The sequence below is a fragment of the Paroedura picta genome, chromosome 11 (assembly GCF_049243985.1).
Source record: "Paroedura picta isolate Pp20150507F chromosome 11, Ppicta_v3.0, whole genome shotgun sequence".
NCBI lineage: Eukaryota > Metazoa > Chordata > Lepidosauria > Squamata > Gekkonidae > Paroedura > Paroedura picta.
The window spans coordinates 15,291,719-15,314,007 of NC_135379.1; the positions used below are offsets into that span (position 1 = coordinate 15,291,719).

At 43.4% G+C, this 22,289-nt stretch overlaps 1 protein-coding gene and 1 non-coding gene across 18 annotated transcripts in view; one reads left to right on the forward strand and one right to left on the reverse strand.

Annotated features, from left to right (window-relative positions):
* Nucleotides 1-22,289, reverse strand: part of KIAA1217 (KIAA1217 ortholog) — a 432,541-nt gene that overhangs the window by 173,222 nt on the left and 237,030 nt on the right. For 14 of the 17 annotated variants that reach the window (XM_077303786.1, XM_077303784.1, XM_077303787.1 and 11 more), the window contains one exon: nucleotides 19,860-20,137. In XM_077303786.1, the coding sequence (XP_077159901.1) occupies nucleotides 19,860-20,137 (278 nt within the window). Of the gene's footprint in view, nucleotides 1-6,134; nucleotides 6,303-7,028; nucleotides 7,051-10,277; nucleotides 10,296-19,859; nucleotides 20,138-22,289 lie in introns of those variants that run through there. The other 3 variants (XM_077303795.1, XM_077303798.1, XM_077303796.1) reach the window with 3 other exon arrangements.
* Nucleotides 3,858-3,925, forward strand: TRNAA-UGC (transfer RNA alanine (anticodon UGC)). The gene has a single exon. It is a non-coding gene; the product is annotated as a tRNA-Ala (tRNA).

The window sequence follows — 22,289 nt, forward strand, 5'->3', positions numbered from 1 at the left end:
GCTCAATTGATACTTAACTAAACCCAGTTAATGATATTAACACAGTTATTTATGTAATCCATATACAAAAGCAATGCTTATTTTAACTTCGTCTAATCAGACTCAAATATTTGTTCCTTGTGTGACTAATTTACCACTAATTACAACAGATGGGTGTATGGCATTCAGCAGCACTAAAAATAGAGTTGGTCTAGAATAAATACTGCTGAAGGGGAATGTTTGCCAACCTTCATGGGAAGAATATAATGAGGGGACCCAAGTCACCATCTGCAGCATGTAGTTGCGGGACACAAAGTGATTCTGGTCATCCCGCTGACCTGACAGCAAGAACATAAAAGCGATGCACACAGGTTCCGTCCATGGTTTCCTTCTCTTGGAGTTATTTCTTTATTCGCTTTACTTACAGGCCGTCTTTCTATGTTGTCTATCCACATACATAGGGAATATGTTCTCTATCCACCTGCATGCCAGAATGAAACGTTCCCTCTGACCAGCGTTCCCCATAAATTGCACTAGCAGTTAAAATTTCATTTCATAGAATCACAGAATCATAGAGTTGGAAGGGACCTCCTGGGTCATCTAGTCCAATCCCCTGCACTATGCAGGACGCTCACAACACAGTTTCAAATAATTAATTATGAGATTTTTACAAGGTTATGGTAAGGATCTTCTAAAAAAATAATTTACACGATCGTCAAATGTAGGCTCACTCACATCTTTAATGCTAGTAGCACTTTTGGCTCACAAAAAATAATTAGGAACTCCTAAGTGTTTCTAAAGGTATAGGAAGGAAAAGTGCATGACCACTGAGGACCTACTTTATTATGTGATCTCCTGGTTGTTATTTTGGGGGGGGGGGGACAGGGACGGGCGTTAAGTTAAGAGAGATGACTGGCAGCCAATATTGTGTTAGGGTAGTTGGGGTTAACCTTTCTTTCTTTGCCATTGGAAACCCCCTCCTCAGGTGGAAGTAGTGCTGACCACACGAAGGGTAGAAGAAAAACAACCAGGTAATTTGCACTTCATCATCTCCTTCTCAATGCTAATAACAGGTTATGTGGCCATTTCTATCACTTTGCATATACCATGGGATGACTAGCCCTTTACGTTACCAGATTCCTCAAAGGACCACTAGGGGGTCAGGAGTAAGTGGAGCAATCATGCCTCAGGGTCCATGTGGCTGGGACCAAATTCATGATGACAACAAATGTGGGTTCACTAAGCTGAGAAGCTATGCTCCCAGTAATATGGAAGCCCCCTGGACCCTTTTGCTCTGGGTCTGTTTTAACATCCCAGTCCTGGGGTTCCCAATATGGTTCCTGTGGGTGCTCTGGTGTCCACCAAGTGCTTTTGCAAAGAGAGGGTGGATAGGTGCAGGTTTTGCCCAGCAGGACTTTTGATTGTCTGTGCAGATCAAAAGGCATCTTGTCAAACAGAGCTCCAGCCTGAAATGCTGAAGGGTACTATTTGAACCAATTTAGAATGCAGTGGCACCGTTAAGACCAACCAAGTTTCATTCAAGGTATGAACTTTCGTGTACCCGCACACTCTGTTGATATTGTATCTCAGGAAGTATGCCTGCACACAAAAACTCATGCCTCAAATAAAAGATTGTTGGTCATAAAGGTGCCCCTGGATTCTGAATTGGTTCTACTGCTTCAGACCAACACGGCTACCCACTTGAAGGTACTATTCGAGTTATATATAACCTCATTCCCTGACATTTTGTCATTGGTTCCGCCTCCTGAGGCTGCCATTTTGTGACTGGCTTCACCTCCTGAGACAGCCATTTTTGACTGTGTCCACAGCACTATGTCAGAATTCAAAATGTATCTGCAGGCTGAAACAGGTTGGGGACCCCTGTTCTAGTCTGTTCCTGACACACACACATTCCCAAGTGCCATAGCCTGAATCAAATCAAGGCCCCAAACCAAATCAAGGCCCCTAGTGTCTTCTCCATGATGTGCAGTTTAAGCCCAGAGACCAAAACCTAAGAGATCCTTGAATAGGATGCTAACCCTGTATTTGAGATTGCATCGGCTGAGACAAGTCAATCAAGCTGACCCCAGAGCGTTCTGAATGATTGCTCCAGAAGAAAATTGTGCAGCCTGCAAGCCCATGGAAGGATTAGCCATAGTATTAAGGGAAAGGGTGGGCAGTCTCACCTTTGCTTGCATTTTGAAATACATGTCTTGAGAACATTTGAATTTCCAGCCAACGACATTTACCTCTATGCCTGACCACAGTTACAGTCAAGAAAATGGGCTTATATACAGTATGCACAGCTAAGGCACAAATTCCACTTTGAGCAATATAGGTTTGTTCAAAACTAAGATCATCTTGTTCAGTGCTATTTGTACACTAACAACGTGATATAAAAATACCGGCATTAAATGCTTCCTCACAGCTTCTAATGAGCAGACCTCTTGTTTGTCACAGAGATTTCTCCTCTCTGGTCTCCCACACAGAAATGCGGTTTCTCAAAGTACAGTGCTAGACTTATTAGGGAAGTGTGGTGAGGTCAGCAAGAGGGTAGTGGTAGCAGCAAACTTGTGGGTGTGAGGAATCCATGTAAAAAAAAAGAGTGTGAGGGAGAACGATTCAAGTCAAAGGTCTGGAGGCTTTGCTGGGTGGGGTTTGCAGGTTATATGATGGAGGGTTTGCATCTCACATGGAAGAAAGGTTCAAACAGGGATTTACAAAGGGCTGAGAAAATGGATTGTTAACAGAGGGACATGAGCAGCATCTCCAAAGAAAGACCACACAGATTGTACACAGCATCTCTCCAGGGGTTCAAACTGCAAACAGCCACTCTTATCCCTCTGCTACATCAAAGCACATGGCCTTTTGTTGCTTCCTATGCCCAGACTTAAAAATTCCCAGTCATTAATGTTACTAAATTAGTGCAATTAATGAGGAAGCGCAGACCCTTGAGACGAGAGGATGCACACTCCAAAGCACCCCTGCATTCAGAAGCGATGACTTCAGGATTTTCTCTCATTCCACCTTGGCAAACTTGCCACAAGGGTATTTGCCCAAAAAATGTGATGAAACAGAAAACCGGTTTCAGTGAGAGATTTGCCTGGGTTGTTTACCTCTATTCTTCCAAACAGAACTCTGAAAAGAGGAGATTAAGTCCTGGGGATTAAAATTAGACAAAACAAATTGACCAGGTGTGCCCAGTTTAACTCACGTGATTAGAGAATTACATGAGGCATGTTTATGTTGCAAGTATCCAACCCTAAAGCATCATCTAAATTCCACACAGTAAACCCAGAGGGGTGCCTACTCACTGTACATCCACAAGTATCCGATGTATGAGGTTTAAAAGGAACAAATGACTTTAATCTGTAGATGTCCTCAGGAATGCTTAGGAGGAACCAAACAAAATCTAATGTATGGGCTCCTCTCTTTAATTGAAATGTCTAACCATACTATGTGAAAGCTAACCTTTCTTCCATCTCAGCTACAGATGAGAAAGGTCCAAGGTTACTCATTTGTTGCCCTGATCATTTTGGTTAAAAATGTCTATATTTTCAAATTTCCTTTTGCTGAGGAACCTTTTCCAGATTGGAAGTCAAACCAAGCAGTTTGTGTGCCTTGCAGAGGGTTCTGTGGCACGTTTTGGAACATGTCATTGATCGGAACAAGGAAGCCCAACACATGCCCCACACACCCCTCTGGTAACACAATGGAAGGGAGGATTTTTGAAGGGATACTTGTCACCATGAAAGATCTTTTCACTATACTCCCCCCTCCGCTGAATATCTGAGGAATCCCCAGGTTTCTAAGAACACAATTCATACACCGTGGCCTCAAGTCATTGCAAGAAATATCAGTTCAGAGAATGGGAAGGGTTGTGGCTCAGTGGTAGAGCACCTGCTTTGCATGCAGAAGGTCCCAGGTTCAATCCTTGGCAGCACAGCTAAAAGGATCAGGAAGTAGATTTTGTGAAAGACCTCTGACTGACACCCAGAAGGACCAATGATAGAATAACCAATGCTGACATTGATACACCAAAGATCTGATTTATTATAAGGTAGCTTCATGTGTACATTCAGATACCTTGAGGAACCATGGTTGATGCTTACCACAGTCAGAACTGAGACTATGATCTGAGATTTCAAACATCCAACAGATTAACCATCTGTTAGACTACTGCTTGTCTGCTTTTGCTTTCTATCCTCTCCGCACTCCATTTCATAAATTTACTCTAATATCCATAATATGCCAACACCTGGTAACAAAATCATATCTGTAATTAATTCAGACATCACGTCAAAGCTTAGCTGGCACCTACATGGTTTATTCAAATCTAATATCTACCATGCTTTTTGTTTTATTCTGTTTAGCTAGTTGATAAACTGTGGTTTGCTGATCACATCAGATCATTGTAAAATTTCCTTATTTACTGCACTTAACCCACACACACAGGGTCTGAACGCTAAATGGAGCTTCAGAGATATAAGCTAGGTCCACATGTATGGACAGCCTGGCAACCATGTATCTCATGCAACCTACAATGCACCCAATGCTGATGTTCACCATGCAATCTGAACAGGGGGAGGAATATCATCGGTATGGGGTGAAAGAACACCACTGCTGGGCTTGCCTACATCGCTAGAGGCCCTGTGCCTTTGGGCCCTGCGGTATCGTGAGCCCCTCTGAGTCTATACAATATCTTGGAGGTCCTTCCTTCTCTGGTCCTAATGGCAGTCCTTCGCAAGTTAAATATTCATTTATTCAGCATACAAAACGATACTCTTGCTGTAATCAAATGCCATTTTTCTACCTATGGTTGCCAGCCACAAATTGATTCACCTGATTTTAACACTGACTCATTTTATCTCTATCTCTTCCACTCCTCTACTTCATCAACCACAATCAGTATGATGAATGCAAATGTGCCCATTTATTTGATGCATTGTTCAATACGACATATTTTAATATTAAACACATAACGCATCAGACCTGTTCTTTAACTAAACAAAATCAATGACAACAACCAGGCTCAGAATTAATTCTGCAAATGCCCATTAATAACTAAGAGTAGCAATCCATCCACGGATGTCGAGTCAAATAGATTTGCAGAGCAGAAAACAATCACCAAAATGTGTTTTCATTTGTTTCTATTCATTTTGTTAACATTTTGCACTACTGAACTTACTTTATACTGGCACTAGAAACAAAGCACACGTGGAGAGCCCTATATTTCACTGTGAACTCTTTGGAGGGAGGGCGGGGGAAATGAAGCAGATAATAATAGAGATAAAGGAATGGAAACAACAGTTTTTTTGGGGGGGTGAGTTTGCTGCAATGAGTTTCAAATGATATCTTGACACACTTTTATTAATGCTGATCACGTTTCTATTCTGTATTCTATTGACATTTCACAGGTGTCTTTAAACTGAATCAGTGACCGTTCTGTCCTCATATAACTATGTCCACACACAAATTATTCAGATCTCATCTCTGGCTACTTAAACTTCTTTTTTGATGCTAGGTATTATAAAAAAAGAACTTTATTCTCACGTTATTGCAGGCAGCAGAAAATTAAGGAATTTGCTCCATAGTGGGTAGGCAAGTTAACTTTACTCCTTCCCTTCCCAAAGTTTGCCCATTAGACATTACGAGGTGTTCAAAAAGAGAAGCACTGGACTTGCAAGTCACATCACAAAATGATTTTTTTTTTAATCAAGCACAATAGAGATCTCTATCCATTTGCAACCAGGAAACGGAATTTCTTACTTCTGTGGTGATGCTGGGGTCTGATTCCAACCTAGGAAGAATAGCCCGCCTGTCTCCCTTTAGGAAAGAATCAAAGCATAAATACACCCATTTTCAGTGTCTCGTTTCTCCCCTCCAACACACCACAGCAAGCATGAGTCACTTAATGAGCATAATCCTTCCCCCTTACTTTGATATTATTCAAAGAAGATCTCCCGATCACTCAATCAAAAGATGGGGAGGAGAGGGGGAGGCGGAGAAGGAAGGGGTTGACAAGGTGCATCCATCCTATAGCAGGAAGCCCCGTTTATTGATTCAGCTACGCTGTGGAGAAAACAATGCCACAAAGTAGATTCCAACAGCACAACCCTAGTCAAGGGACAATGAAAAAAGCAATTTCTATTTACCTCCGTGCAGGATTCCGAAGGAAAGGCAGGAGATAAGCTACAGAATGGCTCTCGTAGATACCAATCCTCTTCCCGCCCCCCCTCTTTAGTTTATTATAAACTCTTTTACAATCCAGGGAAGTAAGCCTTCCATGACTCCCGTGCAATGCCTTTTGCTCCGAGTGAAACTTTCTCATTTGCATAAAAGCCACTTCTAGCCTATGGGACTTTGAACGGCTCCATGGTACGTTCACTGCCTTAACATGCTTTCCCAAGCATGACATCATCAGTCGCCATGGTTACGTTAACCCCACCTGCCTAACATGACAGAACAACCTGTCAGGTTCAGACTGCACAAATACAATCCGACTGTTTTGTTTCAAGTAAATGTTTAACAGCCTGCTCCTTGACATGCTAATAGAACCAGAAGTTAAGTGACTCTTAAAACATTAATTCATGTTTTATTTGCTTTTGAAGTCAAGCTAACTGACAGGCTGAATGAGTTTTTAAATATATGTACATATATAAGACATTGAACAATATACTGTTATTTTCCTGCTGGAGAACATTTCCCCTCCCCTCCAAACCTATTATGCGGAAGAGCCACATGTTTTGAGACGTTAATATTACAGCTTCAGTAGATTCATTGTTTCCCTTTGCGCCCCTTAAAAAAAAAAAAGAACCCATAATCCCCTTCGGAGGGCAGAACCTGTAAAACAGGTTTCTCCTGAAGGGTTCTCCTCCCCATTTTCTTTGGAAGGAATTCAGCTATTTCTTAACAGCTTTTCAACACAAGAGTTTTTTCGGCCCCACAACTTGTGAACAGATAGTCTTCTGTCCCCTTGTCGTTGACTGGTGTCACTCTCCAAGGCATAAACCACAACACAACGCAACAACACAGTTCAACAGACCCACCTGCAGCTCAAAGATCCCCCCGAAGCCGTCTCTCAAAGCCTCCGTTCCTTTCTCCTGAACTCCCCCCTCCTTCCTTTACACCCTCATTTCCTTCTTTTCAGTAAACAGTGGATCTCATTAGTGTTTCAGTTTCATGAGCGCTCAAGGATGCCTTGATTAAAAGATGCCGAAAGGCGGGTCCCTTCCCTGCCCCACCGAAAAAGGCTCTTTCTCAATTCCACTCTATCAACACCTTCTGGAGTTGTGACAATCTTCCTATTATCCCTTTTAAAAAATATCTGACAAGTCCTGCCCGAGTGTGGGGGGGATAGCTCTGCAATAACAACCACGCCTGCCGGAGTGCATTGTTTGTATCATAATAGAGCCCAGAGGCCTGATGTGTAGATAAGTGTTCTTTCACTAGTCCTTCAGGGAGCTTTCACACAGGCAGCAGGGCTCCTGCAGGTCCTTCTCTTAAAAGTCCCCCTGCACACACAACAAAAAACTAGAGGAACTTCAGTCAATGGCCTTTGAAGCAGCAGGTTGGGAGGAAAATCCCTGGGAATTTCCAGGGACCATAAAGCGAATCGTATGTGTGCTTGTGGTGCATTTGGATCCCATCCAAAGCCCAGTAGTGAGTGAAATTTGAGTCCAATGGCAGCTTTAAGATAAGGGGACCAGATTGTCCCACTTTTGGAGGGACATCTGGGGGTACCTGGGGAATTGTACTTATGTTGAAATGTAAAATATATATATTCCAATACTATTTTTGCGTTCTATGAAAAATTTTGTTGCTCCATATAGACCAAATTTTTAATCAAGAAACCCCTCCCCCCGGTCAATGGTGTCCCACTTTACCAGTGTTAAAATCTGGTCACCTAACTTTAAGACCAACAAAGTTTCATTCAAGTTGTGAGCTTCCATGAGCACACACACTTCCTCAGACAATGACAAAGGGATCATCAAGTGCAGATATAAGGAGAGAGTATATCTGTACTCTGGTTGTTCCTATTTCATTGTCTGAGGAAGCATGCATGTATCAGAGGTAGTCAAATTGCGGCCCTCCAGATGTTTATGGACTACAATTCCCATGAGCCCCTGCCAGCGAATGCTGGGAATTGTAGTCCATGAACATCTGGGAGTTGTAGTCCATGGATATCTGGAGGGCCGCAGTTTGACTACCCCTGATGTACATGAAAGCTCACACCTAGATTAAGAGGCCACTGGATTCATATTTTGTTCTGCCACTTCAGACCTACATGGCTACCCACCAGAATCTACCCTTAGTGAGTGAAAAATTCATAAGAGCAAAAGAGCAAGCAGAAAAAAAATATATATTAGCAGATCCTGGCTTCCACCAGCTGTTTCCCAGAAGGCTCACAATAGACGGGACTGTGTCCCAATACAAAGTTCAGAGGAAGGAAGGGAAGCTTCCCAGAAGGATTCCCTGATGGCTTCCAAGTCATAAAGCCAGCAAAGTACAAAAATGGGAGAGATCCAAATAAGTAATCAGGAACGTCATGGTGTAGCAATGTCGATCTGTGTTTTTAAATGAGTGAACTGGCAGTTTGCAGCCTGTTTGCAAAAATTCATATACAGCAGACCCTTGTGATTCTCCGGTTCACGATTTGTGACACCGCTGATTCGCCATTCATTGTGGTCAAGTTGCATGATGTGGTTTCCAGCCTGTTTTTACCCCCAACGTGCCTTGATTGTAATGGTTGCATCATTAATTTTGCAGGAAATATAGTTGTTTTGTGGGTTCGTGGATTTCGCCATTCGGGGTGATCCCAGGAACAAATCCTCTGCAAACGATGAGGGTTTACTTTATGTGGTCTCCCAACTTAAATTTTAAAATTAATATTACCAATTCTGGATGCTGTTGCAGGGTCAGGTTTTAAAACTGGATTGCACTATGTGTGTAGACCTGTTGCTTGCCAACCAGCTCCAGTCTTATCAGCTGCTGGGGTTTTTAGCAAGTTTCCATGGAAATCCAAATTGGCTTTGAAACAACAGACCAATTTGCAGTGGTGCTGTGGTTTAGGCCAATCTTGACTTATCTCTGGCAGTCCCCCCCCCCCCCCACACACACACACACACACACTCCTTTCCCTCGAACCCTGTCTGCTTGGATCTGTCTTTGTGGAATTTGTTGTGCTTGACCTGCTTCTTCATGTCTTTCCCTGTCCTAGAGAGACAGCTCATCAAAATGCATTTAGTTCCTGGGAAACATTCTGCATAGACCAGCAGATACGTCTGGGAACTCCAGTTAGTTGCTTGCAACCTGGTTCCCAGGACTAGCTCCAAACCATGGCTCTCAGAATCTGACACACCAATTTGTCCAAAACGGAACCCTCAGCCCACCTCCCCCCCCCCACACACACACATGAGAGACAGAAGTATTTAAAATATTGATTTTTCAAGCTAACCTTCTTGTGATTATTTTTCAAATAAAGTTTCTGCTGAGTTTAACTGTCTGTGCTAATTCTCTTCCATACACAGTTTGGCTTCACTCAGTTTGGTGTAGTGGTTAGGAGTGCGGACTTCTAATCTGGCATGCCGGATTCGATTCTGTACTCCCCCACATGCAGCCAGTTGGGTGACCTTGGGCTTGCCACAGCACTGAGGAAACTGTTCTGACCGGACAGTGATATCAGGGCTCTCTCAGCCTCACCCACCCCACAGGGTGTCTGTTGTGGGGAGAGGAAAGGGAAGGCAACTGTAAGCCGCTTTGAGCCTCCTTCAGGTAGAGAAAAGCGGCATAGAAGAACCAACTATTCTTCTTCTTCTTCTTAATCTTGACAATGGAGCAGTCCATTCCAAAGGAAATGGAGGAACAAATTTTCAGGGGCTACATATCCCGGGTTCACAAATACATGGAAGGAGATCACAGTGAGCTCAGCTGGAAGAAACCTCAGCAGGACACATGTAGGGTTCCCTGTTTCCTAGATGTATACAACCCTGTACAGTCTGCCTGATGTAGTTCTATGGGTACGCTGAGTGAATATGCATGGGTTGCAGTGAGGTCTGCTATTTATTTATTCATTTCTACATTGATCCCCTACCCATCAAAAGAGGCTCAGGGCAGCTTACAAAAGATTTAACATCTACAACAGTTATTAAGCAGGTTTTAAAATTCATAATTAAAATCAACCCTATTTATTCAACCTACATGCTGCCTCCTCTTTGTAAAATGGTCACAGGATTGAGGGGGGGCATATAAGTTCTTAGAGAAATTAGAATAATAGAGTTGGAAGTGACCATACAGACCATTTAGTCCAATCCACTGCTCCATGCAGGTTCTGCCTAAAGCATCCAGGATAAGTATCTGTCCAGCCGCTGCTTAAAGACCGCCAGTGAGGGGGAACTCAACACCTCTTTAGGCAGTTGATTCCACTGCTGTTCCAACATTTTTTCTGGCTTAATGGGCCCAGATCTCTTCTTAGGACCAGCATCGTAATACATTTTTACATCAAATGATGTAGCCATATTGGGTGTATTTGATTGTGTTGGGAGGGAGGGACTTTCAAGCAGGGAGGCCAGCATCTCAATGTTATTTATAGGCCTCAACCAAAGGCCTGGAGGAACAGCTTTGTTATACGCGCCCTGTGAAACTTTAATAAGTCCCACAGGACCCTAAACTCATCAAGTAGAGAATTAGGCCCTGGCCCTGGTTGAGGACAATTTCAACTCCTTGGGTCCAGGGACCCTGAGCAAGTTCTGGCTGCTAGATCTTAATGCTTTTTGGGAGGCATATTGGAAGAGATGGTTCCCATAGATACGAGGGTCCCAGAACATTTAGCAGTTTAAAGGTTACCACCAAAACCTTGAACCTGATCAGGTCTCCAATCTGGAGCCATTGCTGCTGGGGGAGCACGGACCAAATATGTGCTGTCCATTGGGTCCCAGTAGTGGCCTGAGCACCTGCATTCTGGATGAGTTGGAGTTTCCGGAGCAGCCTCGATGGCAACCCTGCAAAGAGTGAGTTACAGTAATCTAATATGGAGATGACTGTTGCATGGATCATGATGGCTGTATCAGATGTCAAGAGGTAGGGTGCAAGATGCCATGCCTAATGAGGATGGTAGAACACCTGGCATTTGGGATCTGGGCCTCCATAGATATGGGGCGTCCAGAATCATACCCAGGCCCTTTGACAGTAGCCAAAGTTGTCAATAGGAGACAGGTTTCCAAATGAACACTATAGGAAAAAATGCCAGATGATCATTACAGACGTCCTCAGCGCCTGTATCTGGCAACAGGATTCTAGTGACTTCTCTAGGCTTTCTCCAGAGGGGAGACTGGGTAGGCACCATCCAGGGAAGTGAAAACCTTTCACACTATCTCTATTAACAAGTACTAATGTCTCCACAGTCACTAGAAACTAGCTGTGGACACACTCAAGCCGCAAAATGTGCTCACAGTTACTTAACCCTAGAGTGCTGACATGAGGGCATCATCCCTGATGTTTCAAACGTCACGTGACTTTCTTCCTTTCTCAAGAACATCTATATTTCTGACCAAATTTCTGGTTATCCAAACCAAAGATATAGTGATGCTATAAACTCAGAGGTGGGCCCTTGCAGGAGGTATTCACTCAAACAAGTACAAATCCCTTTCCCATAAAAGGGTGCTTAGTTTGCATTGATAGCCTACGGTAATTATTACAAAGCATAGAATAATAACCATAACAATGCAAATCCTCGATTTTAACTTGAATAGATCCTAGAATATTCCTTTACATTTTATTGAAAATCTCCCACTGTCTCAATGAAACCTGAGCACAAAATGCAAAATGAGCAATGGAACTGGTGAAAAAACAAAACCTGAATAGATCTTTCAGTTTAATTTAAGCATCACATACAGATTATCTTACAGATAGGTCCAGAAAATACTGTTGGGGCATGATCGTTTGGTCCTATTGAATCTACATTACAGGGTTCTGTCCTGGTTCTGTTTAAGATCTACCTAAGGTTGACTGGGGATTGATGTGCAATCAATATGAAGGAGGCACACAACTCCATCCACCCAAACCATCTATCATCCCAGCCTTTTCAAAATCTCAGTGCAGTCTATTCTTTTGCACGGACAATTCAAAGGGCTGAGAACAGCACAACCTAAAGATCAGCTACTTCTGAATCAACCTGCCTGACAACCGAGATCTACTTTGAAGTCCAAGTCGTATAAGACTCCACCTTCTGGTGGGTGGCAGCCAGTGGGAGCACCTTGACTGTAGAAAGCCCGATTCACAGAGATTCAACTGACAGCTGGATTATCAGTCAGACACCATGTGATGATGTTTTCCTTTGCCAAAGCCTTTCAATTTTACGCTATGTTGCGTTACCGCGGAAACGGGTTTATTGAACTTGCTGATTATGGTTTTATTTAAGGAACGCTTTCACCTTGACTATTGTTTTTTTTTTAATTGCAGTAACGAATTTTATAAATAAAACACAATCAATAAAATACTGCAGCAAACTGCTTAATCACGAAGCCAATCCATAGTAGCAGGCAGATAGTAGGAACCACTCTTTCATTGCATTGCTATTACAGTTGGTATTGTGGATCAGCTTTACCGTCGTTTAAATTATTGATCGCACTTATCCTTAATATTCCACAGCTGTTCCCATTCTGCTATGATCCTTCTGTTATTTTTACTGTGTTTTATTGATGGTTGCTATTGGCGTTAAGCATTTTAGTTGATTTTTGCCTTCTTTTTTTTACTCTTGCAAGCTGACTCTGGCGTTGGTATGGACAGATGGCTAATAAAAACCCTCAATCGATATCTGAGTCCATGGAAATGGAGATGCAGGGGATCGAGCCTTGAACCTTCTGCCTACAATCCCTTTTCTTTACCACTGAGCTAAAGCACGTCCCACACTGGGATGATCATGGATGCCCAAAGCAAACTTTGGCAACAGAAGTCTCAATACGGTAAGAAGATAAAATATCCCTTTCTGCAACATTAATGCTATACAAGCTGGTCTTCTAATGGTAAAACTCCTCCAGCAGCCAGTAATAACAAAACAACAGCATCATGATGTCATGATTTTTTCAAGAGGATCTAGTTGGCTACAAACAGTATTAGATTGAACGGAACTTTTAAGTAATCCCATCATGGGCTTTTTTTGTACACTGATAACAGTAGATCTGAATGATGACTTGGCCCTACAAGGACCTGCCCATTGGTTGAGACACCGAGTTTAGTCCAACCAGTTTTTCTATTGGTAAGAAGAGGATGAGAAGGTCCTTTTTGATAACAACAACAAAAAAAGTTATGCTGAGGATCATGGGATGTGCATTACAAAAGTCATGTGTAATGGGAGTATTAAGGAGGAAGGAAACTGACTGTTCCACTCCATATCCAGTCTTTCTCAACTTTTTAACCATTGAAAAACCCCTGAAACATTCCTCAGGCTTCGGGAAACCCCAGAAATGGTGCAATCATGCAGCATATAGTTGGGAAGCACAGTTGTGTACATGCCCACTTGTGGCCACTCCCCTTCCCACCCCCTGGCCATTTGGGGAAGGGGGTCAACATGACCATATATGGTCATATCACCTAATTTTTAAATATATATATTATATATATATAAATTAATTTATATATATAATTTATATATATAAATTAAATACCCATTCAGGAGACATTTCCAAGGCCATCAAGAAATCCAGGGTTTCGCAAAACTCACAAAAAGTCCATGAAAATGGAGATGCAGGGGATCAAACCTTGAACATTTTGACCCCTCCAAGGCCATCAAGAAATCCAGGGTTTCACAAAACTCTAGTTGAGAAAGACTGCTGTATACCATCACCATCAGAAGAAATGTCAGTGGCCACCAGAGAATGGCTCTTCTCAGTTTTGGTCCCTCAGCTCTGAAATTCCCTCCCCACTGCAGTTTGCCTGGTATTGTCTCTTTTAATTTGTCTTTCAGTTGTCTCAGGTGATGTTATATCATCAGAGGAGCCTCTTGACGACTGTGGGAAGGACTGGAGGGTTTTTCTGCCAATCTTTTGGCTTTAAGATTGTGGTTTTATGGGATTTTATTGGGTTCTATCCTGTAGGGGGAAGGCAGACTAGAAATCAAATAAATAAATAAATAAATAAATAAATATTTTCTTACACCAGGGGGAAGTTTTAATTTTCAGAGGCATTTTCTTGATTTCCCACCCCTCCCTCAGGTTCATTTATTTTATTTTTGATTTAGTTTTCTTTTTTCCTTCCTTCTCAAAAGGGGCTTATTTTTATTATCTACATCTGTTTTTAAATGGTTTTTAGATGTAAATTGGATAAATTTATTATCGACAGCTGTTTTTATTTTGGGTGTTTTATTCTTTCAGTGGATATTTTCCATGCCTCGGTGCAGCATAAAAGCTAAGAAACTGAGCTAAAAAGCAGGGTGTCTGGGGTCAAATCTCTTATCCATGCCTCCTTGGCCTCAGACCTGCTTCCCCTGATCTCATCTGCAAAATCATTATAATACTGACCTACTTTACAGACCTCATGTAAGGACTACTTCAGTATGTCTGTGCGAGTCTTTTAACATTAAAATGACAAGTGTCATTCCAAACATAGAAAGAATGGGCAAAAATATATGGTAAATAAACACATCTATTAAGTCCAGAGTGCAGGGGGATCATAGGCCTTCCTGGAAGAAAAAACACTTACAGGTGAGAAAGGTGCTGCCATCTCTGCCAGTCCTAGAAACATCATCCCTCATTCAAGACTATTCCAGAGCCTAACTGGTGTTAGACTTGAGAGTGTTCTACTATGCTGAATTCCATCCTTCTCAGTGCACCAATTTCAGTGGATTTGGAAGTGTGTGGCTTTCCTTGTTCCTTGGAGGTAAATTTCCTAACAGATCATTGTGGCAGGTCTTCCTCTGTATCCTTCCTGGGTCTAGCCACACGTCTTCCTTCCGAGAGGAAACTGCTGTTCTGCCTGCCTTGGTGCCTCATAAGCAGGATCTGAGGAGCCCACTGAGATACTCGGCCATCAGCCTCTGAGCATCCCAAGAAAGGGGGCATTGCCACACATACTCACCCTCCAGACAACCCCACCCCCACGATCTGAACCCAAACTGACTGGCCTTTGGGATCATAGTTAGAAAGTTATTGTTGTCCTGAGAATTGTTGTAATACTTGCTCTCTTCAGTTATGGAACACATTATTATTGTTGTTGCTGCAATGAATTGTGCTGTATTATCCCTGCATTTTGAGCCTCATGAGAAGGCAATATAGACATTAACTGAACGAACGAATGGTAAATAGATAGATATGCTTAGTTGCTAGGGCCTGCAGGTTGCAGGTTGTCTCTAGAGAGAAGGAACCAAGCAATACGAATTCTATGAAAATTCGCCGTGTTGGTCTGAAGCAGCAGAAGAAATTTTGAGTCCAGTGGAAAGCTCATACCTTGAATAAAACTCTGTTGGTCTTAAAGGCACCACTGAATTCTATGAGAGTTTCCCATGAAATCATTTATTCAAAAAGTAAGCAATCATTTTTGTCAGTTATGAAAGAATCTCTGGATTACAATAAAGGGGAAAAATCATACAAGACAAAAGCAACAAGGCCTGATCCCCTTTCAGAGATTATGCTGTTCAATGGATATTCAGTCATATTCATGGATTGATTATTACAACTCACAAGCAGGAGAGATCCCTTTGATGATATTATTATTATTATTATTATTATTATTATTATTATTATTATTTATTGCCAGCCACTCTCGGCAGAGCTGGCTCGCGGCGGGTTACAGATAAAATAGGTAAATAATACCCCTAAAAATCCCCTTAAAACCAATAGTTAAATTACAATACCAAGAAAACACAGCAGCAACCAACCCCCCACCTAGCCCTGCTGGGGGACCAGGGGAAAAGATGACCACCACAGATGGAACGTGGGAGAATACTCCTCATTTCGGGGGGGGGGGGGCGCAGATCTTCTCCTCACCCTGGACTCAACCACAGACCTGGTGGAAGAGCTCTGTTTTGCAGGCCCTGCGAAAAGCCAGAAGCTCCTGCACGCCTAAGAGCCTCTTGTGGCGCAGAGTGGTAAGGCAGCAGACATGCAGTCTGAAAGCTCTGCCCATGAGGCTGGGAGTTCGATCCCAGCAGCCGGCTCAAGGTTGACTCAGCCTTCCATCCTTCCAAGGTCAGTAAAATGAGTACCCAGCTTGCTGGGGGTTAAACGGTAATGACTGGGGAAGGCACTGGCAAGGCCACCCTGTATTGAGTCTGCCATGAAAATGCTGGAGGGCGTCACCCCAAGGGTCAGACATGACCTGGTGCTTGCACAGGGGATGCCTTTACCTTTACCTGCACGCCTATTCAAAAAGAAGCCCCTGCTAAGTCCAGGAAGGGTTGTGTCCCAGTAAGTGATCTCAGATCTGCAGTTTTCATAAATTAGCAAGTAAGACACATTTTTAAAAAACAAACAGCAAATGCAGTTCCTGCATTCCTGCTGTAATTTATTGGCTTAAGAGGGGGATCGAGTTGCAAAACATATTAGGATATCCCTGCAGTAGTCTGTTCAAACTTGGCTTGCAAGTATCTACACCGCTGGAACTAAATATTTACATGACTCAGGAAAGATCTAATCTCACGCGTCTGTCTTATTTTTTTAAAGCCATTTGTGCATTATCTTTACTTACCACCCTGCATTCTCCACACAGATACTGCAGTCCATTACAAAGATAACAAGTACAATCAGTGAAGCAGCAGATGGAGGATTTCAAAGTTTAAGGGGAAAGGGGCAGGGGGTAGTCTGGCCGGAAATCAGAACCTTTTAGGGCAGCTCCACAGGTTGTGACCGTTGTGAGGAACACCAGCAAACATGCAACTTGTCAGCCTCACACATGAACATGTCTACCTTAAGCCCCAGTGGATTCGTGTCTGTGGCCTTTTTCTCAAGGGGCGTTTGCACTCAAGCTTTACACAATAGTCCCGCTGTGTACCACATTGGTCAGACCCCACCTGGAATACTTTGTGCAGTACTGAAGGCCTCACTTCAAAAAGGACATGGACAAAATTGAGAGGGTTCAGAGGAGAACGACGAGAATGATCTGGGGCCTGGGGACCAAGCCCTAGGAGGCTGAGGGCCTTGGGAATGTTCAGCCTGGAGAAGAACAGGATGAGAGGAGTCATGATTGCTGTCCTTAGGAATTTGAAAGGTTGTCACTTAGAGGAGGGCAGGGAAAGGTTCCTGTTGGATAAGACCTGCAGTAATGGCTTTAAACTACATGGAGAATGATACTGGATAGATATCAGAAGGGGAAATTTTCACAGTCAGAGTAGTTCAACAGTGGAATTGGCTGTCTAAGGAAGTGGTGAGCTCCCCCCCCCCACACACTGGCAGTCTACAAGCAGCAGCTGGACAGATACTTATCCTGGATGCTTTAGGCTGATCCTGCATTGAGCAGGGGGTTGGACTAGATGGCCTGTATGGCCCCTTCTAACTCTAGGATTCTATGATATCCCAGATATATGTATTTCAGCATTTTTTTTTCCTATTTGGTGTTAAATGTCCACAGGTAACTTTCCTGGAAACATTAGTTGGAAACAGCAGTGTTACCAGCAATGCTTCCTCCAGCGATCATAATATGTGGGAAAGCCATAGACTCAGCTTCCTCGTGGCTCTTTTCACAAGAGGCATTTGCATTCAGGCTTTGCATTTCCTGTGTCTGCAATTTAAATTATATTGGCCAGCACGCTGATTAGAAAATGGCTCCTTTCCACTTGCTACCCGGCAGTAGTATCATTCACAAGAGACAAATTCCAGGCTGCAACGCAGCACTGGAGTCGACTGTGGAAATTTCCTCTAGCTTTGCATTCCCTGTAGAGAATGGTGTAGGGAAAATGGAAAGAGTTTTAACTTTTTAAATCATTCTCATCTATATGAGATCAGAAAATCTCTGGATGTGTGTTGGTCAAGAATCTCCGTCCTAATTAAATTATGCAGCCTCACAAGCCAGATTTTTATAAAGAGCAGCTAAGTTTTGGTTTAAGAATCCAAACGTGGGCAGCTAGTTTTGACTGATAATTAACCATCCGCAAAGATCTTTTACAGTACAGTACCCGATTCTTTTCTTTACTTGGCTATGCTGGGGGTTGAACCTAAGACCTTCCACATGCAAAGCAGATGCCCTACTACTGAGCCAAAGCTACCAGTTCTATCAAGGCATATCATGAAGTTGCTGAAACGCGATTGCATTCAGTCCCACCAAAGAGGCTTCTCCGAACCCATCCCTGTATCACACCAGTTTTTCTGTCATGGTAAGTTGACAAAAGGATGACACTCATTTGTTTGGAGAAACCATCAAGTAAAGACCGGTTAAAAGGAAGAACGAACTAGACTACGTGCACCACTGATGAGCCCAGGATGTTCAAGGCAAAAGGTTGCCAAAGACCAGCTGTTCTCACCCCTCGTAATCTTTTAGCAGATTTACTCTAATTTTTGAAGCAGTTGCCTTTGACAGTGAACCATTAGAGACTCAGGGTCATACCAGTTTGGTTCACATCTAATGAGAAACCAAGATATGGCCATCGGTGCTTCAGCCTCAGATTCACAAACCTCCTCCTCCTCCACCTCAGGTCTCTCATTCTACAGTTTCCTGGTAAGTTCAGATTCTGCACCCACAATTTTGTCTTACATCAGCAAAATAAGGTAGGCACAAATGACTGTTTACCAGCAAAACAACAATGGAAGCTGTGGTGTTTCTGATAAGTCTAGTCCTTGAATCCACTCCAGAACTTTACATGGGCAAGGACTGAGAAAAAGGAAGATGCTGTTCCTGCAGCTCAGCTCAAAGAAAGAACCTGATTTATTAAATTGTGCTTTTGTTTAAAACTGCGCTGCTTCTTTACTTATCTTCCTAGCATTAAGGGCACAACAGAAATCACAATGAAACCATGTTTAGCTGTACTGGTTCACCGGCCACTCAGTGGTTTGTGATAACCTTGACTTGGTCTTTTCCTGGTGTCATGGTTATTTTTCCAAAAGAGGAAGGGAGGGAGGGGGGAGAGGGAAATGCACCAGGGAGGAAATTGTCCCAGGATGATATGGTGCATCTCTTTCTGGGCTGTACCGAAGCAATGGCACATTTCAGTGTTCACCCATTTATTAGAAAATCCATGTATGTAAAATTAGTAGCATGGCAGATAAAAGGCTAAATTAGAACCCTTCTTTCTGAGACTTCTACATGGCTACTTTATATAAATAAAACAATAATCTGCAAATGGTCCTCTTGCAATTGACAAGAATATCATTCGACAAAAGGAGAAAGACACAAGTCTGCTGGTCATGGAGTTGAGCTCTGAAACTGTGCAATCTCTATGCTTCTTTATACATGGAAGGAGCTCCAAAGATGACTTGAAAGCTTAAGTGCTTCTTTATTGACTTTAAGTGACACCCACATGAATTTATCTCCACTGCACATAAAGAGCTTCCTTCTGAAACAGCACAGCCCTTTTGTATGGAAGCCACAAGTGTATACAAATATGCACATGGAAACAGAACCATGTTTACAGTTTTGATGGCTTATCTTGGCTTTTATACCCTCACATTTCTCTACCCGAAGGAGTCTCAAAGCGGCTTACAATCGCCTTCCCTTCCTCTCCCCACAACAGGCACCTTTTGAGGCAGGTAAGGCTGAGAGAGCTTTGAGAAAACTGTGACCGGATCAAGGTCAGTCAGCAAGTTTCACGTGAAGGAGAGGGGGAATCAAACCTAGCACTCCAGAACAGAGTCTGCCGATCTTTACCACAACACTACGCTGGCTTAAAAAAAATAAATCTTTCAACGCAAAATAGAAATCTGACCAAGCATTTCAACAATGTGATTGATTTTGCATACCTGATCTCTCAGTCTTTCTTGGTGCCCCATGATTGCAGTGGCATGATGGGGGTACTTCTGCTTGAGATGTTCGAGGAAAGCTTCTCTCTTTTTGTCCATATCAGAGGTCTGCATGCCCAGGATCTCTTTGGAACTCCGAGGGCCGCCGACGGTGTGTCTCCGGGGAATATTGCGCCCTGGCTTTGACGTCTGGCTGTTTCCAGAAGCAATGAGTTCCTTAGGCCAGAGACATTCGGCATCGTCTAACGAGGAGGCATGCAGACTGCTTTTCCCCTGGTCTGTAAAGAAATTTTTAAAAAAGAAAGGCATTGTGAAAAAAGGAGAGAAAAAGCATCCGCTCGCAGAAGAATAACTTTTAAGCCTGTTTCTAGACGTAGTACGGAAGGAACAGTTCTGCTTCATTTATATGGAAAGATGTATGCTGTTGAGTTTTAATAAAAGATGTACTAAAATGGTAGTTTGCATAAGCTATAAAATATAGTACGTAATGCTGCATGGAAAAGGGATCATTAAGCAAAGTATGTCCTCCATACTGTCTTAAAGGAGGGAAAGGATGAATGAATGGCAAAACACCTTTATTCCTTAAGCCATAAAATCTACAGGAGTATTTCTTTAGGGGGGAAAAATGCGCTTCATAATGTGTCGGCACATTTTAATGGGGCTGTAACAAGGCCTCCTTCAAGATCCCAATTGATAAAATTCCTTTCAGAAACTGGAATTGAAATCCTTAATCTTTTTTCCAGGGTGTTTTCAGCATGTTCTGAAAGGTCGGTGAAAAAGCTAGAGAAGCCCTCATTTTCCCCCTCAACTCCTCCCTTCCCACCTCCCACTCCCCGCTTATTCAGTCCATAGCCTTGGTTTTAAATTTCATGGATCTTGGTTGAATTTTATGCCTCCCTGAGACAGCAGACTGGAAAATATACTGTCACTTTTTCAATAAACCATTCTTTTGAGGAATGAAATAAAAGCAAGTCTATGTGATAGTGGTGGGGGGGAGAGAGGGGGGGGGAATAACGGAAAAAGTCAGATAACTTTTACAACTTTAAAATCCACTTCTGAGGCCTGCCTATTATGAAGAGCTTTGAGAAGAGAACACAGGGTAGATGTCAGAGCTCACTTATCTTCGGGTAACTGAGCAACACAAACCCCTCAGGGCCCAAATGAGAAACTGCAGGTTGCAAGCTGTTACCTAATACTTATGGGAAAAAATAATTGGTTAGCGAAGAGCAGAAAGGAGGAAAGTAATCACTGGAAATATTTCCAAGTATGCAACCTTTGAATTCCTTAAAACAAACGACTTGGGAATTACTTCTTCCAACCAATTATCATCATCATCATACCTCATAAAACACGTCGAGTCCTTCCGATGACATGCTGGGCCTCTGACTGGCCCTCACTGGGGAACATGCCCCCAATAGGGTGAAAACACTCCCCCATTGAGGGCCAATCGGAGACTCTTCCCTGCTCCTGTCCTCCTCCTCTTCCTCCTGCTCCTCCTCCATGCCACTTCCTGGCACTTGGCACGAGGAGGAAGAGCTGGTAGGAGGTAAGCTGAGGAACTGGGTACGGCCATGCAGGCATGCTCTGCCATGCTCCACCATGCCCATGCTAGGCTTCCTGCCCTCCAGAATGGCAGGAGACCAGAGAGGGTCATCCAGGCACACTCTGCCACAGCTGTCCCATGCTCACCACCCTCCTGGCCACATGGATAGCTCAGAGGGCCATCCAGCCGCACTCCGCTGTGCCGTCATGGGCGGCCAGCCTCGCTGCCAGTCCTGTTCTGGTCCCCAGGTGGTGCAGATACAATTTTCATGGCTCCTAACGTCTGAGCTGAGGCCCCAGGGGATAATGCCCTCTTCAGCTTGGTGGAATAGTTACGAGTGGCAGCCTCTCTGGAGAACTGGGTTTGACTCACCACTCCTCTACATGAAGCCAATTGGGCGGCTGTGGACCAGTTGCAGGTTTCTCTCAGCCCCACTTACCTTACAGGGTGTCTGTAGAGCAGAGAGGAAGGGTAGGCAATTGTGAGCCACTTTATGATTACTTTGGGTAGTAAAAAGTGGCGTACAAAAAAACAGCTCTTCTTTCCCATCACACTGCAGATCACCAGCAGGAAACCAAGCCATCCCTGGAGTATCTCTGGCCTCTTTCTTGTCACTTGGATGGATTGCTCAAAGAACGGTCACAATACTTCAGTGAAGCAGGTTAGTTGAAGAGAGAGTTACAGCCCCAAGATGTCTGAGCAAGCAGCTACAGCAGAGTGCGGAAGGGGGTCAAACCTCAGATCCTGGGGCTTCTAACGTGGTCCAACCACTACACCAGCAGTAGTGAAACTGCGGCCCTCCAGATGTCCATGGACTACAATTCCCATGAGCCCCTGCCAGCGAATGCTGGCAGGGGCTCATGGGAATTGTAGTCCATGGACATCTG